This window comes from Xiphophorus hellerii, chromosome 13 (genome assembly GCF_003331165.1).
Source record: "Xiphophorus hellerii strain 12219 chromosome 13, Xiphophorus_hellerii-4.1, whole genome shotgun sequence".
Taxonomy (NCBI): domain Eukaryota; kingdom Metazoa; phylum Chordata; class Actinopteri; order Cyprinodontiformes; family Poeciliidae; genus Xiphophorus; species Xiphophorus hellerii.
This window is the reverse complement of record NC_045684.1, coordinates 11,801,047-11,819,112: the sequence shown is the minus strand read 5'-3', so window position 1 is coordinate 11,819,112 and position 18,066 is coordinate 11,801,047. Positions and strand designations below refer to the sequence as shown.

The 18,066-nt window shown below is 38.6% G+C and overlaps 2 protein-coding genes across 4 annotated transcripts in view; both read right to left on the bottom strand.

Annotated features, from left to right (window-relative positions):
- ash1l (ash1 (absent, small, or homeotic)-like (Drosophila)) overlaps positions 1-8,612 on the bottom strand; it is a 37,595-nt gene extending 28,983 nt beyond the window's left edge. Inside the window, exons 1-3 of one of the 3 annotated variants that reach the window (XM_032580029.1) lie at positions 8,454-8,612; positions 7,406-7,526; positions 563-1,341 (exon numbers count right to left, since the gene is read on the bottom strand). In XM_032580029.1, coding sequence (XP_032435920.1) covers positions 563-1,162 — 600 coding nt within the window. In that variant the 5' untranslated portion in view covers positions 1,163-1,341; positions 7,406-7,526; positions 8,454-8,612. The remainder of the gene's footprint in view (positions 1-562; positions 1,342-7,405; positions 7,527-8,453) is intronic. The other 2 variants (XM_032580027.1, XM_032580028.1) reach the window with 2 other exon arrangements.
- Positions 8,613-10,038: 1,426 nt separating this feature from the next.
- On the bottom strand, positions 10,039-18,043 carry rnf115b (ring finger protein 115b). The gene is made up of 9 exons (XM_032581511.1): positions 17,820-18,043; positions 15,749-15,807; positions 14,220-14,280; positions 13,944-14,134; positions 12,520-12,588; positions 12,334-12,412; positions 12,106-12,199; positions 11,010-11,125; positions 10,039-10,870 (listed from the first exon to the last, which is right to left on the bottom strand). Exons 1-9 carry the CDS (start codon positions 17,895-17,897, stop codon positions 10,748-10,750), a joined length of 870 nt encoding a protein of 289 aa, XP_032437402.1. The 5' UTR covers positions 17,898-18,043; the 3' UTR covers positions 10,039-10,747.
- Between the last annotated feature and the right edge of the window lie 23 nt (positions 18,044-18,066).

Sequence of the window (18,066 nt, the reverse complement as noted above, 5' to 3'; positions counted from 1 at the left end):
GAACTCACAATACTTGGTATCGGTTTCCTGTCTGTGATTCCAGCCCACCTTCTAGTTAGGCGGGCAGCTGCAGAAATGTTTTTGTATTTTTATTACATTCTATTTTAGTGCGCACAGATTGAAAAATTATTATTAGCGGTGTCAATTATTTTGATGATCTAGCAAATCTGTATTTTTCCTAAAAATCAAACTGTATTTAACCTTTACAATGAGGTTCATGTTAAAATAAGGACGTTAGATGCTGCTGCATCCTTATGTGCCTAGTAAGTTGAGAGCAGCTAAAACACTAGTCACTAAAAATTATGATGTTCAAGTTTATAAAGCAGGACTACAACTTTTATCTTGAACAAGAATATAAGACAGACTGAAGTCTAGAACATGAATGGTGAGTAAATATTGATTAAATATTGTGTTATTTTACTACACTGTGAAGCTACTGTGTTTTCAAACACATACAAAGCATTGAAGCAATTCCCTTTAATACAACTTAAACACAACAATTTAGATCAAACTGTGTGTATTTGAACTTAAAACACAAAGTTTGAAGCTTGTCTGCTCTTACCTTTTTAGCTGGTGCACTCCCGCCATTTACTTGGGAGGGCGATGGAGTCTTTGTGATACCAGGAGGAGCAGCCGGAGAAGACGGAGTAATAGCTTTACCAGAGGGGGCTAGTGAAGATGATGTAGCTGGTGTTTTTTTCAAACTTGGACTCTTTTCCCTCTCCTTCCCTTGGCTCTTTGAAGGGCTTTGGTTCTGACCACTAGCGCCATCGCCGGCGGCCACCGCCCGGTTTCCACGGACGCTGCTTCCTCCACGACTCGTGTGCCTCACGGTGGCCCGGAAGGCGGGTCGGCACACGTAGTTCTCCAAGCTCTTCGGGGGCTTCTTCATGCGTTTTGCCTGCAGCCCAATCTTAAGCTTGACGTTTCCCTCGGACAAGCTGCTCTCCGTGATGGAGAAAAGGGACTGGTCCCCTCCGGGGTCTCCTGGTCCACCTGTGCCAGGAGGACCGGCAGCAGTTCCCTCTTTCTCCCTCTCTTGCTTCTTTTCATTCTCTTCTTCCTTTTTTCCACCTCCTCCCTCCTTCTCTCGCTCCGCTGAGACAGCAGCAGAGAGAAGTGGGGGTGGTGTTGCAGTTTGCCCCTGAACCTTCTGATCCATCAGATCTTTAGGGGGTGTGGATGATTGTTGGGTATATCAAGTAGATTTCTTTGATGGGAATGGGATAGGAATGAAGAGGGGAATAGGGGATGGGGACAACAGTGAGGGGGAAGGTCTCCTTCTTTTGAAGTGGCTTCTCTCCCTTCTTGGCCGTCCAGCCCTCTTTCTCCGACCTTCAACTGTATAAATAGAGACAGGTAAAATAGGAAAAAGAGGTCAAAAATGAATCCAACACACAACTACAACAGAAAAACTGTAAGAAGGCCTTAAAGCAAAATGGCAAACTGCATGAACTGTTATTTTTTGGGACAATTCTTTTATCCTTGACTGCAGAAATTTGAGTCAATCACATAATAATAGAAATCTACCCCAGAAAATACAACTGGTGTAGCACTTTTAGCTTTACAACAGGATCAGTTAGCATTTATATTGTGTTTTATAGTGCTTACTTTCAAATACACTGTTAAAATGATCTAAATTTAGGATGCATTCACACCAACCCAGTTTAGTTCACTTTAATTGAACTCTAGTTCGTTTGCCTGGACAGTCTGGCTCATTCGTGGAGGCGTGAATGCAAAATCGAACTCGGATGCACACCAACCAAAAAATAAACTCTGGTCCTTCAGAGGTTTTCGTATCATTTTCTCCAGTAGTACTTGGTGCAAGTGAGGGAGTGAACAGGTTGCTCAAAGAGTTTGGTTTGTCTGACACAGTTAAGTGTTAAAACAAATCACAGCAGCTGAAAATGCAGCAAATGTTGCAATTTTGGTCCCCAATCAAACTGAGTCTACCAGACTATAAGGTGTGAAAACACCCTTAGTGGAAACATTACTTAAAGGAATAAAATGAAGAGCAGAGAGTAAACAAAGAAACTTTTAGGAATTTAAAATCCTAATGATAGAATATTTCACAGCAGGTTTGTGTATCTGCTCTTCGGGACACACTGCACAGGCTTTCATTATTTACAATCTGTAACTTTTACATCCCTTTACAAGATTCATCTTACAGGAATTCTAAGGGTATTTTCGCACCAGAATAGTGAACGGCTCTCAGTTCGATTGGAAAGAGAATGCCAACACTGCACTTTTGAAAGTGGGTCAAACCACCTTGAGAATGTCATGCAGCTAGGGGCACTCTCACAAGAAGCTGCCCAGTATGAGCAGCAGGTGAGGTGTGCAACAAAAATATGGCATAGAGGGAGAGACTACGGCTACAGAGAAAGATTTTAACAGATTTCACATCACACTTATGTTTTTAAATCAAGAGATATCACTTCCTTTCTCTGGTTTTCTTGGCAGTTAGGCTGTATTCCTATAATAAGCAAGTGGACCAGAGATTGCTTATTTGGTCTCCAACAGAGTTTTCAGGCAAAAATGAAGTGAACAAACTTCAATTTACTAAAACTGAACCAAATAGCTCTGGTACGAAAAGTCCTCAGGTCTGTTGTAGAGTGTTACCATGGTGATATAACCAAAAGTAATTGATATAAAACACTGGGTTGTAATTATAGTAAGATCTCTCTCCCCTTACATACAAGTACTTGCCTGAGATAAATTTAATGTTTGGAATAGCTTCACCTTGAAGTGATTTTGTAAACTTTGACTTTTTGTTGACTATTGTTAGCTTTTAAACAATAACTGCTATGAAAAACCAAATGCATTGTATGGCAGCAATTACTGGTTATATTAGTAATTGATTAGTTTATCAACTATTCCAACAATTAATTGGATACAAAACTTGGCACATTGTACAGAATTTTATTTAACCATTTAAGTGCTTTTATACAATAGTGAAAATAAATGAAAGGATGAAAATAAACAAATAATTATATTAATTTTTTAAATAATAAAATAAACTTTAGTGAAACTGAACCAGGTGAAGCTACTTGGGTAAAACACATTCACTGAAAAAACTGTTTAGTCTTAAATGCAAAATGTTTTTGTACAGTTTTTGCTTAATTACTGATCTAAATTTAAAATTCCAATTCAAAAATCCTTTATTAATCCAAAAGGGAAATTAAATTAAATTAATAACTCATGTTAATTCAAAATTTTCAATGAGTTATTGTAGATAGTGTTGGCTGTTTGCATATGTTGAATAAGTTGTTGTTTTTAGAAGATGGTCTTTTCTTGAGTCTGTATACTCCAGTGAATGATTAATCGACTACTAAATTTTAATAACCAATTCATTACTATTAATTGTTTCAGTCGTACCGTACTGGTCTGATTTCACTGTTTATGAACTCATGTACTCTAGAATTGCTGTAACAAATATTGCTGATGAAATCTAACAAATTACAAGGTTATAAGGGGCTTCTAGTTTTAAAATGCTTCCAAAGCAGCATTTCTTGGTTCTCACAGCACCAACAGTTATAATCTACACCCAAAACACACCCTATGAGTAACGTAGAACAGATGCAGAAAACCATTTCTAATCATCTTTTTACTTCGAGAGTGCCCCTCATTCAGTCTAGGTGGCTTTTTATGGTGTGCTCTGTTCACAGCCTAGAATAATGTGTGACCCACTTGCACAGCAGTGGCTCTTCCACATAAGAAATCCAACGTCAGGCTACAGCTCCTTTGCCATTTTCCACCTGCGATATACAAATCCCAAGACGCCCAGAGCCAACTGTCTCCAGTACTGTCACATCTTGACACACGTTACAAAAAAAACAACAAAAAAATGCATAATCACAAGCTCAAATACTTGACGAACTGCGTTAGCCCAGCAACAAACAGCAGAATGCTTGTTAATTGCACTCCACAGAGGGCAGCCCAATTCAATGAAGTTGTCTACGGCTCCCTGCAGGCACTGAGTGATTTAGGCAGATTCGCCCCCAAGCAGGTGCTTTCTCTTTGTGAAGTCATTTGGAGGCAATTCAGAACTGTGACCTCAGCACATTGGGTCCTCTGGGACTAGACAGACGATCCGGCAGCCTTTCCCAGCCTCTCTCCTCTCACAGCCGCAACTGAGAGCGAGCGATTAGGCATCGATGTACCAGCAGTTTTCCTGCGCCCTACATTAGAGCAGGGCAGTAAAAAAGCCACTTTACTGGAGCCTCGGGAAAGTCAAATAAGACAACCCATCAGTTAAGCATCAACGTTGGCAAGACGAGGGAAAAGAAAAAAAAAAAAAAAGGAATCAGTCGTACGTCTAGCCTTTAACAATGTTTGCTTTGGATTATGACTCAAAAAAACAGAAGTTGATATGCTTTCAGTTGAACCACAAAGCAAATGAAGCATAACTTTTGGATTCTATGAAGCCTGAAGATTTTCTGCTGCTTTCTTTTTGGTGTTTACTCCAATTTTAGCTTTTTGCTTCAAAACTTCACACCCCCTCTAGTTACACATACCACAGTCAACTCACACCTCCCTATTTCTTTAACACTCAATCAATCTGTTCACCCTTGTGGTGCGTTCTTTTTTACTGCCCCCTTTGTGCGATTTCGCAAACTTGGAAAACACTAGTCACAGCACACAAACTATACATGGTTTTGAAACGTTAATCAAAAACACATTTCCTCCCAATCACCCACTCGACTGACGCTGTTGCTTGCAACCTCCTTAAACACGGAGACAAATACGTTTTACATTCTTGCACACTAAAACATTTGCACTGATGAGAGACCTGTATCCAACGTCTGACTGAACTTCTTTCACTTTTTTTGGTGCCCCCACAATGCATAATTATGAACTGATAATAATAAATAGATATGATTTTTTTTTTCTTTTTACAAATAAAAATCTGAAAAGTGTGGTGTGCATTTGCATTCAGTGGCCCCATGTCCATCAGCCCATATTTTGCTTCAGCCATCTTCCACCAAACTTTGACCACTCTTACTAAAGCTGCTGAAGAAAATTCCCACAGAAAGATACTGCCACTACCAACTTTTACGGTGAAGATGAGGTGTTCAGACTTTTGTACGATATTAGTTTTTTGCTACACACTTAATGGATTTTTGAATTGGATGTTGTACTATTTTAAGCTAGCTTGAATAAAATATAACAGAGTAGAATGGAATAGTTTATTGTCATTTTATAACAGCAAGCCTTGATGCAAATACAACAAAATTACAAAGACTACATCCTAATGTGGTCCAAATATTAGGTAACTGGTATACAGTAAAGCCTCAAAGGGGGCAATAGTGTGCTGGTTTGTCAAAAACTACTCAAGAGGAAAAAAGAGCTAAATGCACAAGTTACTTTTCACCAGGAAATCAAAACAGTTCTTGTATGTTTGCTATCCCTGAGAGATTAATAATAATTATATGTTTTTAAAAATCAGCAGGTCTGACCTAGTTGTATTTCTTAAAAACAAACATTACTGTTTGTCATTTTCTGTTTGTGATCTGGCACACTGTTTTCATTATGTGCTTTGTGTTTGCCGTCACCCTTCGAATGACATAATTAAACAATAAAGACAATAGACTGGATATATAAATTAGGCCTTATTAACTTTCTTCAGTAATTACTTTCTTCTTGCCTCTCTTCCCTAAATTCTAACTTTGGATGACAAACTTTCTTCCTGTTGACAAACTCTACTGCCTGAGCTGTGGAGCTCCTCCAGAGTCACCATGAGCCTCTTGGCTGCTTCTCTGGATAAATCGTCTCTCCATGTCAGTTTAGGTGGACGGCCATGTCTTGGTAGGTTTACAAAACTAAGTTTCTGTCACAGAGAATGAGAAGCGTGATCCATGAGATGGTCAAATGGGATAGTTTTATAACTTTCAAAGGCAATTTAAAAACATTTGTTTTTCCAGGATTTGCTCAGAGGCTTTAGAATAAAGCAGGCTGGACAGAAATTAACACCACACCTTCCAGATTTTTGCTGGTTTAAAAAATAAACATATAAATAAAAACCATAGTTTATCCCATTAAGTACACTACAGTTGTGGTTGTAAAAGGAAAAAAAAGTGGAAAAGTTCATAGGGTAAGAATACTTAAGGGCACTGTATGTAAAAAGGCAACTTTAGGGCCTAACTCAAAAATCAAGCACCCAAATCCAAGCGAGCCAGAACATTTCTCTCACCTTTCAACGGCTAAGACAAGTCAGTCATTGGTACTTTTGGTGTTAGTAATGCCACCAGAATGATCCTTTGTCTAATCTCAGATCAGTAATCCCCAACCCCTAAAGTCTGTCATTTTCAAGTTGAGCATGAAGGTACTTTAGCTTTTGCGCAAGACTACAAAACAGTCATTTCATTATCGGTTACTCTAGAGATCTGTGCAACGACAACACCGCTGCTTTTAGGATATCAGTCAGCTTGTCAACTGTTTGCTTCGTTCTTTTACAGCCAAGACTTAAAAGTGCAAAAAAAACGGTATGTAAAGTGAGAACAAACAATCTGAATAACAGGGGAGTCATAATAAATATCAGACCAACAACCGAATAAAACGACAGAGCATGGAGGAACGTAGTAAACAACTTCCCGCGCCCCCTCCCATTTCTTTCCTCTCACCCTCCCCGCCTTTCACTCTCTCCTCGCTTTTGCACACGTTGTTCATAACTGCTGATTTCCCTGTGGCCAGAGCAATAGTATCCAACCCACCCACTCACCAACCTCCACCCTCCACCACATCATTCACATGAGGGGCTGGCGTCTGCCCTGTCATTTCCACCAGGGCTTTTTACTCCATCGGTATTTGCACAGACTGAGCCGCTCAGAGGGAGGAACCAGCCAAATTCCTTTAGTACTACCTTCACTGTGCATCGCCTAACAATGGAGAAGGCTATATAACCAGAACTGAGTGTGACCCTTACGAGAACAGAAGCAGCTGTGATGTTTTAAACCCGAAGCTGCATTGTAGTAGGGTTTAAATAAAAGGCATTGGAGATGACAGGTGTCAGTCAGAGCTGAAACATGCAGGCATGCTCTGCACCAATGCTTTGCTGTGTGAAACGAGGGGCATATTTTATGTGTATTCTGATTTATTAAGTACATTATGTAAAAAAACAAAAACAAATAGCAAATAACATAATCTGCATTTAGTTTCCTGTACAATCAACACAGACCCTCCTGGAATTAGCTCTTCAGCAGCTACTGGCCGTTTAGTCATGCTAATATTTCTGAGGAAATCCATGTCCAGACAAATGAGATGTTGATTGAATTAAGATGAGAAATGACTTACAATAGATTTAATCGTGCTTAGAAATTACCATGATGCAAACTGTGCCTCTGCTACACAGACAAAACAAGGGCAGGCAGCATTATTTTCAACTGATCGCATCTTTGAAAACACTCACCTCTGAAAAATTGTCCAGAAACGGCGTTCACATCATTTGGCTCTGTGTCCTGTCCTCATGTACGCATCAACGTGGTGGCCACATTTTATTATTATTATTATGATGATTTTGCTTCCAACTGCTGGAAATAGTGGAACCAAAAACACAATCAGATCTGGAATTGAGATTGCTGCTTACATATACAAATCTAAGGAAAGCGCCTGCAGCTATGAAAGATTTTAAAAATAAAAAGGCACAAAGACATCCCCGTGGATACACAAAAGTTCGCGATTTTGTGCCAAGAGCGGTTCAAAACATAAAAGTTACGAAGGTGGATTTTGAGTGCCAACATGCAAAGCATCCTCTCAAAAACGTGTTTAAATACTTCCGATTATAGCTGGCAGAACATTAAAAACACACGGGGGTGAATTGGTCAATTTGAGATTAATGTAACTCCTACATTAATAAATGTGTTCGTTTATTGTGGAGCAAACTGCCAGCTAACGCTCGTCCAATAATAGACAGTCCTTATGTATCAATGCCACTGGCAGTTGCTAACTAGCTATCAATCAGAAGCCAGTTTAATAGCGATTTTAGCTAATTTCACCCAGCAACAACAGCAACCTACGCTCTATTTAGGCTAGAAACGAGCAGCTAACGCCTACAGCTTTAAGACAATTTGCGGTGACCGAAACTAAATGTCACAACTCGGGGATAAGTGATGTCCATAATCTTGCATCTCCGTCACATTCTCGTAGTCACTCGTGTTACTACATCTCAGCTACGGCGGCTAACGTTGCAGTAGCTACACTGGAGCTACAACCACGGGGGGAAAATGTCCAAATTCGGTTTCAAATGCGCACTTATAATTACTTCGACTCCGAATAGCAATTTTAAAAATTGTAGGTTATATTCCAGTGGTGAAAAAAACCAGCAGATGCAGAGCCGTGTAAGGTTATTAAAAAAAAAAACTGTCAACAAAATGGCGGCTGGGTTGAATCAACAGAAACCCGAAATGGGTCTCCCTGTAATTTCTCCCTCCGTAGCGGGTAAAACCGTTTTCCCTTACAGCGACTGGTGACGGTAATATCTCCAGAGGTGCTCTGAGATCCACAACGACTCTCCGTTAGCTGGGCCTGGATGTGTCAGCGCGGGCCTCTCTCGTTAATCGGGCCTCCATGTCTGCTCAGCTCCGTATCGCTACTGTGTGTGTACAACACGGGCATTCTGAGTCCCACACGGGAGGGAGGGAGGAGGAGAGGAGAGGAGTGGAAATGTCTGTTGTGAGCGGTTCCTGCGGTCCTTGGTCATTGAAAAAATATATATATTTGTACCGTTTTTATGCAGCCGTGAAGAGTTGTTTTGTGGGTTAGTTCAGGGTGTGTTCGCTGGTATGCAGCAGTCAAGTGTCAGACTTTCGGAACCGCCTAGGTTAGCCACCACAGAGGGTCAACATAACGTTACAGTATATTAACAGCACAGACATAGGACGTGAACGCAGCACAAAAGCCTTTAAATAAACGGATTGTACACTGTAAAAACGAACATATTGGTCTAACATAAAAAGTGATGGGGCTTATTTTATTTGTCCCCAGAAGCTGGAGTTTTTGAGCTCAAATTCAGAAAAATAAACGGTGATAGTGCCTCATTAGGAATTCAAAACTTCTCAACTAAAAGGTGGTAACATATGCAAAAGGGCCTCTAAAAAACGTATTCGGACTATTTTTGATTCTCTTCTCAGATTTCCTCTTTAATATTCAAATTCTAACTTTTAAAAAAGTCTGAATTCTGATATTTTGAGATTAAAATAAGAATTCAGAGAAAACAGAATTCTGCGATAATACAATAATATTATATAATGTGTATAAACTGCAAAGGGAAACAAAAAAATATCACTTTCTCATACATCTATGTAATTAATAACTAATGAATCAATTCTATTATGAATGTATACTCACTGTGTAGCAAGTGCTACTTGTTCCAACACCATTGGACAATTCCATTTTAACATTAATCAAAATTAGATTATCACAGTGAGTAAAAGTGTTTTTAAAAGGTTTTGGTGCATTTTTTAATGCATTGGTGGCAAACACAGTTAATCCTACCACATGTGGGCAGGCTGAAGCAAATACTTTGGTTGCACAAGTTGAAATATGGACTAATAGAATATAATATGAAAATATGGGGTGTTAGAATGCAAGAAAACAGCCCAATTTTCTAATTATTTTTGTTGTTAACGTGAAGTCAAGCTATTTTTGGCAACAAACAAGAAAATTGCTTGCATTTCAGGGTGTTTTTACAACAGCCCTTTTTAGTTTGCTTTAATTGAACCCAGGTCTCAGTTCGGTTGAAGTAACTCTGGTGCGGTTTGAATGCGTATGTGGATGCAAGCGGGCCAGAGATTGCTCTAAAAGCAGGAAGTGGACTATAGCACAGGGCATTCTGGGTAAAGAACCAAAATAAATGTTTTTTTTTTACCAGAGATAAAAGAGAAATCCTACAACAGCTCAAATCTGGCGCTACTACAAAAAAAAAAGACAATTTCATGCATTTATTACTGGAAATAAATTCTTGCAAGACATCATTCTGTTTGTAAAGCATCTATATAATAATATGACTTTCTTGTATTTAATTAAATTACAAAAATATGTTTATGTTTGGATGATTTTTTTTATCTTTTGTATACTGCAAACTATTACATAAGATTATATTAGGGTTATTTATATTCTTTCATTCATCATGCATTTGCCATAAAATGTTAAACAGTTTCTATTGGCCAGTATGAAATTATTATAATTATTTTTGTACCAAATCAGCCCCAAAATACAGAAGGATTCAGTTATATGTTCAGCCAGTGGCACATCCTCACTGATCACTGAACAGACTGGAACACCTGCTTGTGTTTATCACATTATAAAACACAAGTATGTACAAAGAGCAGAGGTCACAGGGTTAAGCTTTAATAGCTGCTTTAACTTGGTTAAAGGTCAACAAAATCCTGAAACTGTCTTACCAAGACAATATTGTAAAAGTGTTTCCCCATAACTCTGTAAGAGCCCATCATTTTGACAGCCACTAGCAGCGCAGTGGTTATTAGTTCGTCACATCAAAGTCAGTCATTCAGAAAACTGCCTCAGCGAGCAGCGCAGTGAGAAGAGCACACCCGCTCAGGATGTTGTCAAGCAAACTCCTGGGTGCTTCTTGGGAGCTGTGGCATAAAATAGCATTTTCCTTAGAGTAGAAAACATGAAGGTCCTTCACGGAGATGCGTGAATGACGTGAAGGCTTAAGCTGCAGTCAGAGCTGTGGTGCATGTAATGTCTTTTATTTAAAAGCGGCTGATCCAACACGAAGAATCGTTGCTCAAATCGCCTCCCTCTCTTGTTGCTCTTGCCTGTCAGAGAGCTCGTCTTGGGGCTGCGACGTGGGCGGGAGGTTGTTGTCGACGCCATCGAGACTTTTGCGGCACACTGGGCAGGTGTCATGCTAGAAGAGGAGAGAAAACCTTTTGATCACTGCACATGAATTTGTGATGAGGCACAAGTGGAAAATTTCTGCATCCAGATTAGTGTTTCATCAAGAAATCCTGTTGATAATTTGCAAGCATGCCAGTTTTTATCCTTACCAGTTCCAACCAAGGTACTATGCAGCCACTGTGGAAGTAATGGAGGCAGGGAAGCTTCCTGACAGATTCGGCAAGCGAATACTCCTCCCTACAAACTGGACATTCTAGTCGACAGTCTGAAAAAAAGAGAAAAATATTAGTACAGGCATGTTTTTTACCCTAAGTCCTTTAAAGGGAACCTACTGTGCAAAATTTAAATTTTGCATGTTTTTGTACTTCCATTTGAGTCTCAACTGCTTCTAAAACAGCAGCTTTTAGAAACTGCTGTAAAAAAAACAACAAAAAAACATCCAGCCATTTTGCGGCAATAAGTTAATGCTTATTTTTTAAAAGGTTTTATTGGCTCTACGGGCAGAAAAGTGGGTAATAAGAGAAGGGGGAAGACATGGGGCAAGGGTCTCCAGGCCAGGAATCAAACCTGCAACAGTCGCGTTGCAGGACTAAAGCCTCCATATATGGTTTGTGCTTAACCTCTGCGCCACCACAGCACTCCTACGTTAATGTTTTTTAGTTTCTGGAAAACGAGGCATTTCAAAAACTTCCCAATTGTTGAGTCACACTGCACTGTTACCTAGCAAACCCAGGGGAACTCCAGCACATTTGGTGAGCTGGTTTTACCTCTGTATGTGTTGTACAATAGCTACTGGATAAGACAAGTGTTTTGTTGTTGAATTAGCATTCAGAAAACCACTTGGTGTATTATTGAAGGTTGTTTCTTGAGGCATTTTCACATGCGAGTGTAAATGTTGAGTTAGCGGCGTGGTCAACAGCAGCTTATTTGAATATAAAGTGACAAGAGGTCCTAAAACAACTCATTCTGAAAGGAGCTCAGAAAGACAGAACTGAACAAACTGAAATATCATCATCTAGGAATGATTTTGTGCAAAAGATGTAACAAACATCTTGTTGCTTCCTTGAACCTGTTGTTCAAGGAAGCAATAGGTCACCTTACAGAAAGACAACATAGACTAGAAAAGTGTGATGAATGACTGAAAATGGGAAATACAGAAGGAAATTACTTCTATCATGAAACAAAGCTTTGTTTAAAAAGCCATAAGGCCAAAAGTACATCCGCATGTAATGCTAAAATTCCCACCTATCTGTTCTTGAGAGACGCAAACTCTGGGCAGCAATGAGATCATCTCCTCTTTAGCCGGCGGTGGACCCGTGCTCTCCAGCTGCTCTAATAACTGGATGAGAGGAAGTACATCATATGATACAATAAATAATATCTAAACTACTTTGGTGCTTCACATAAAAGTTGTGTGTGTCTAGATTTGCATATCGTGGCACTTCAGTGGTCAGTAACTTTACTGTTACTGACCTCTGTGACGACCGAGTCGAGGCCTCCCTGTCCCCACACATAATCTCCCGGGTTTGAGTACAGCTGCATCATGCTTGATCTAAGAGGCAAAGCAAAAGAGTGGACGTGTTTCACACGACGTCAGAGTGAAATCAAAAGCAACTGATGTGAATCAAAACTAGTAATGAAAAAGAAAAGCATGCTCACAGTACGGTTGGAGTAGAAGAAGAGTTTCCGCTGGTGGCTAACAGGTCAGACAAGACCTGCAGCATGAGCCTTTTGAGTGAGAGCAAAACCAAGCAATAAAACGTCTGAGTTAGAAAACTTTCACTTGATTTTAAGCTGCTTCAAACCAACGTGATAAATATTATAAAATAATATAAGAAATTCTTGTAATATTTTAGTGACTTTACAATAAACATTACAAGTTCTAGAGGTTTTCTAAAACTAGTTTTCACTTATTTTCTCCTTTCAAAAATTCTTCATACTACTTTCAGTCATTCACACAGTAAGAAGTTGAATGTTTAAAGTCAAAAGTATTGACTAAAACAGAAGACGGCCATCACAAAAGCGGAAACAGAAATAAAAATCATCTTTCTCAGTGGGGAGGCGCTAAGAAAGCCCCATATATATATGGTAAATTAAAAGTTTTAACATTTGAAAATGTTCATCCAGTTTGAACTAAACAGTGCCCCCTGCAGGCACAAAAACCAAAACTTACAACTCTCCATTGTTGTGAAAGTAGAAACAATATAGAACTGGTCAACTTCTCAAGTAGTAAAAAACTGGTCAAAAACTAAGGAGCACTCATTTATTGGTATATTTACTGGTGCATATTAGATGCCACCAGCAGCGGAAAACATGTGAATTGTGAGCAGATTCCTGTATTGTTGTGGTGTGGAGTGCATTGGCTCGCATCTTCATCACCACAACTTCTAATGAGGCTTTTAACACAAAGAAATAAAAACTTTTCAACACAATATTATTCTCCAGATAAGAGCCTAATCTTATCATCTGTTTTGTGGACGTTCAGTACAAATATGTGTCCTATTAAACCCAAAGGAATAGTACATGAAAGTCATGTTTTAAGAAAGGGGAACAAACATTAAAACTTCAGCTTACATTTTCAGCTAGAAGTTGTTTTAGGAAGCCACTTGCTTCTGCAAAAATGCACTAGACAGAATGAAATTCTCATGAAAGGTTAAAAATTACAGATTTTCACTGAGCTGCCTCAGACATTTAAAGCAGGGATTCATGAAAATGATGCTGGACAGTGATTCTCGAGGACTGGAGAAGGGCATGAGAATTGGGAACACATTTTTTATGCTGGTCACAAGGAACAAAAATATGTCCTTTATGATGTTTAGGTTGTTTTTTTTCTTACCAGGTTTTGTGTTGTGCATGCATGCAACACTGATTTCTCCTTTGGGTTTAGAAACCCTTTCACGAGTTAAGAGGTTTAACTAAAGAAACTACCTAAATATTTAACATAGCTATTGGTCTATTTAGTTAGACCAATAGCAATAGGAATATGTCCAAAAAACTTTAAAAAACTTCAGAAAACCTGGACAAATATTGACTCAGGAAACCAAACACAATACCTTGTATCACTGAAGTGTCTACAAACATACCCGGGTACAGCGGGAATTTGCTCAGGCCTGGAAGACTCGTCCTGCTCAGCATTAAAAGGCAAGTCCTGTTCCTGCAACTCTGTAACGACCGGGGACGCTGGAGATACCTGCTGGTGGTCCTCTGGACGGGACTCGGAGGAGGGCGGGTGGGACAGCAGGGCGGAGCGCTCCATGAACACCAGCTGCCATATCTTGCAAAGGGAGACCAGAGAAAATTGTCACACAAAGGCTGAGGCACAAAGGAGTCATTGTTACGATGCAATTACTTTCACGTACGTCTGGCAACTGCAAGTTTGACTCTGCATTTGTTACTGACGGCGCACTATCCTGCAGGAAACTTCACAAAAAAAAAACAAGAAAAAGAAAAAAATTAGGAGAGCATCTTTCTCTTAAAAGATTGCAGGAGGATTTACTTTCTGCAGTGGAAGGAATTTGGGAGATTCTGACCAAATTCAGCACCTAATTTTCCTCCTACTAAAGGCCCCAGGGTGCCCTGACTGGTGAGCTAAAAGTTCAGAAGTTGGAGCCTTAAAAGTTCCTTCTCTGTTTCAGGATAAATCAAACTACCCATTAAAAAGCATGATGTGAATGTCTTTTTGAGTGATGTACTAAAATAAAGGAAGAGAAAGCTTGGATATGTAATCTGGAAACAAAAGTAGGTGCTGAATATCTTTAACTGCTCAAAGATGAAGCTACTCAATGAGCAAAATAGGATCCAGTATGATGACTGTCTTTTTAATGAAAATGTCTGTTAAAAAGAAACAAAAAATAATTAATTCTAATTAATATTTTTGGGGAACCCTGCAATATTCAATTGTTATTCGCTTTTTGCTGAAAGAGCTACATTTAATACATTTTAGTTAATTTGCTAATTTATTTGAAAACTTTCACTTTATGAAAGCAAGACTGGATGGAAGTTCAAAATAAAACCTGAAACTTTAGAAAGACTACGTCTGCGCATTATGTTTTTTTGAGTGCTGGAATGATCAAACAATAATCAACTTTCATGTTAAAAACAAGAACGAAGCTTTGCTCTTGTTGCAGATTTTCTCTAATATTTTACATACAGGCTCAAAAGCACTCTCACTAAGAGTAACAGTTTTTGCAGTCGCCGATAAGCTCCCAGCATATTTCTGACTGACATGAACTGCTTTGAAACAAACTCCATGAATTTATAAAGCTTTTAAGTTTGCAGGCCATTTCAGAAAATTAATTTTGAGCCAACTTTCATTTAGGTTCATTGTCCTGTTGGAAAACAACATTGTGTCCAACTTTCCACAAGCAAGTAGATAGAATTAGATGAACGAGACCCACATCATAATACTGCCTCTTCTTTGCTCAACAGTTAGTACATTGTTCTAATGTTTGAAAAACTCATCTAATCTCTTCCAAAGATTTTTTTTTGTCTTTTTTTGGCAAAACTGCTCAATGCTTGCTTTATCTGTCAATAAGGATAAATCAAAACTTCTGCATCAGGTTCTTGTTTTGGAAATAAATTGAAGCTGTTTGTTGTACAAACATTTCAGCCTGGGAGAAGTTTGGTTTAAATGTATGAATAAAATATCCAAATTACTTAAGTAAAGACTTGATGTAACCTCTGACTAGAACTATATGCAGATATAGTTTATCATTGTTCAACTATTCAGAGAACCTTAGAAGACTGGAGGTTTTCCTGACCATAAGGCAGAAGTTTTCACATGATTTAATATCAAATATCTTCAGTAATGCATGGCTTCACAAGACAAACTGCCAACTACATCGTCAAAACTGAGAGAAAAATGTAATACTGAGCATTTAGTTTTTACCTGGAGTCTTCTGTTACCTCCTCGATGAAGTCGGACTCACATGTGGGGCAGACCAAATCCTGAAGGAAGACAAGTTCATCTTCAGAAATCTCCCCATCTCATTTCCATTTTCAATGCCTCTGGGTTTTTAATCATCTGCTGTATCTGCTGAGGTTTATTCCCGCAATTGTTTCTTCCTAGAAAAATGCTGGATCTGGCTGCAGGGGTTTGATCTGATTTACGCTCCGGATTATTAGCGATGTTGTAAACAAAGCAGTTGCTTGTTATTCTCATTTACCACAAGTTGCGCTCTGAGACAATACTGAATCAAATCGCTGTTAAATGTCAAATAATTTGGATTTTTATGACCTTTAACTATCTTCAGACAACTTTATTCAGTAAATATTTGGACAAATGTGACAGCACAATCTAAGATATAAATAAATTAAAGTAATAGCAGAGAAATTTTAAAATAACATACCAAAAGGCAAAACAAACGCAGAAAATGTCCCTAAAAATTGAAATCAACATTTTAACATTTAACTGCCAGACTAAACACATGAATTGAAGTTCAGCTGGATGTTTTAATCCACAGTCAACGCTTCATGTCTCAGTTACATCATTTATCAGTTTTAATTGTATTTTCTTTTATATGAAAAGTTTATATTTGTAGATTTATATAATTACACTGCAAATTCTTTTTTTTAAAATCATTTCTAGTGTTTGAAATTGATTTTTCTTGTCATATTAGAACTGGATACACAAGGCAACCCAAATGATTTAGGACAGCAAATGAAAGACCAAAAAAGTTATGTAAGAAATTGATTAGTCTTCTCATTCCTTATGTTTTCTCTTTTTTTATTTTACAAATAATTTCCAACGGCACATTAATGCCAAAAAATAAAATAGCCCAACCCTATCCTGCATCAACTCTTTGATTTTACTGCATAAATTACTTTTGTCTCAGTTTCTCCAGAGATTTTAATCTCTGAAAAGACTACAGATTTTATGGCGGAAATGTTCAGTACACAAAAATCCGCTTAAGAAAAACTTGCCTGAAAATCTGCAGAACAGCTGACATTCCCTTCTGTTGAAATACATAAAATATGGCAGAAAAATAAAGGTGTGTGCAGATGTCTAATGGTGGTCGAAAGCTTGGTGAAGTTAGTCAAATGGACTAAATACACTTGACTTTCAATATCTTTGTTCAGGTTAAATTTGGACTACACATATAGGCTAAAAATACCTACAATTTCCATTTTTATATACAATACAGACCAAAAGTTTGGACACACTTTCTCGTTGAATTCAATTCTCATTGAATTATCATTGAATTCAATGAGAAAGTGTGTCCAAACTTTTGGTCTGTACTGTATATATATATACTAAATAAAGACAATGACTGGGTAACCTGAAATAGCAGGAGGCGCTATTAAAAAAAAAACTACTGTATTACCTCTGTAGTGAGAAGACTTGGGGAGAATCCCATAAGCTCGTTAAACATACATGATACAACGGCTTGCCATACTTTGTTTTTCTATGTTCGCTTCTCCTAGAAAAATTCCAAAGGAACAGTTTTCATCTAAACCTTCAGAAAAATCAGATTGGACCACAGGGTTCCGGTGTTGTGTGGTATGAATTATCAGTGGTGTGTGTGTGTGTGTGTGTGTGTGTGTGTGTGTGTGGGGGGGGGGGGGGGGTGGGCGTGTGTGTGTGTGTGTGTGTGTGTGTGTGTGTGCTGCTAGCAGTGTGCACGCCCACAGCACTCCCTTCGCGTTTGACACGCAGCTGACAGCAGACAACTGGACACAGAGCAGAAGCGCTTCTAAATATGGCAAAGTGAATTACCAGATTTTACTCGCACCATCTAATTTAAGAGTTTCATGCCACTACGCGCACAAGACCTACCTAAAAGTATCTATTAAAGGCTGTTTATTCAAGAGATTTCACTTTATTATAATTCTGAGGTGAATTATAAGGGATTAAAAGTGCATTTTGTTTAAATGGAAGCAGACAGTAAATCTGTAAATCTTAAATTAAGAGATTAATGACAATAGTAACGCTATATATATGTATATATAAAAAGACCCACCGGCAGTTGGGGCTCCGTCTGTTTCTTGCAGAAGTGGCAGTAAAACCGGTGTTGTGGTGTGTCCGCAGCCTCCGCCATGTTTACAGTGAGGTACTGTCTTTGACGTTACTCTCTCAGCCCCTCCACTCAAAAAGTAAAATAGCACAAAGTATCAGCACAGTTCGGAAAGCCACAAAGAAATATAAAAGAGCAAGTAAATCGGAAATAAGTAAAAAAAAAAAAAAAAAAAAAGTGACACCAGGCTTGC

Excerpts from the sequence above, each read along its gene's own strand:
- rnf115b (XM_032581511.1), bottom strand. The coding sequence starts at position 17,897 with ATGGCGGAGGCTGCGGACACACCACAACACCGGTTTTACTGCCACTTC. Across the intron at positions 14,135-14,219 it reads CAAACTTGCAGTTGCCAGAC|ATATGGCAGCTGGTGTTCAT; the intron begins GTACGTGAAAGT and ends TCCCTTTGCAAG. Across the intron at positions 12,200-12,333 it reads TCGACTCGGTCGTCACAGAG|TTATTAGAGCAGCTGGAGAG; the intron begins GTCAGTAACAGT and ends CCTCTCATCCAG.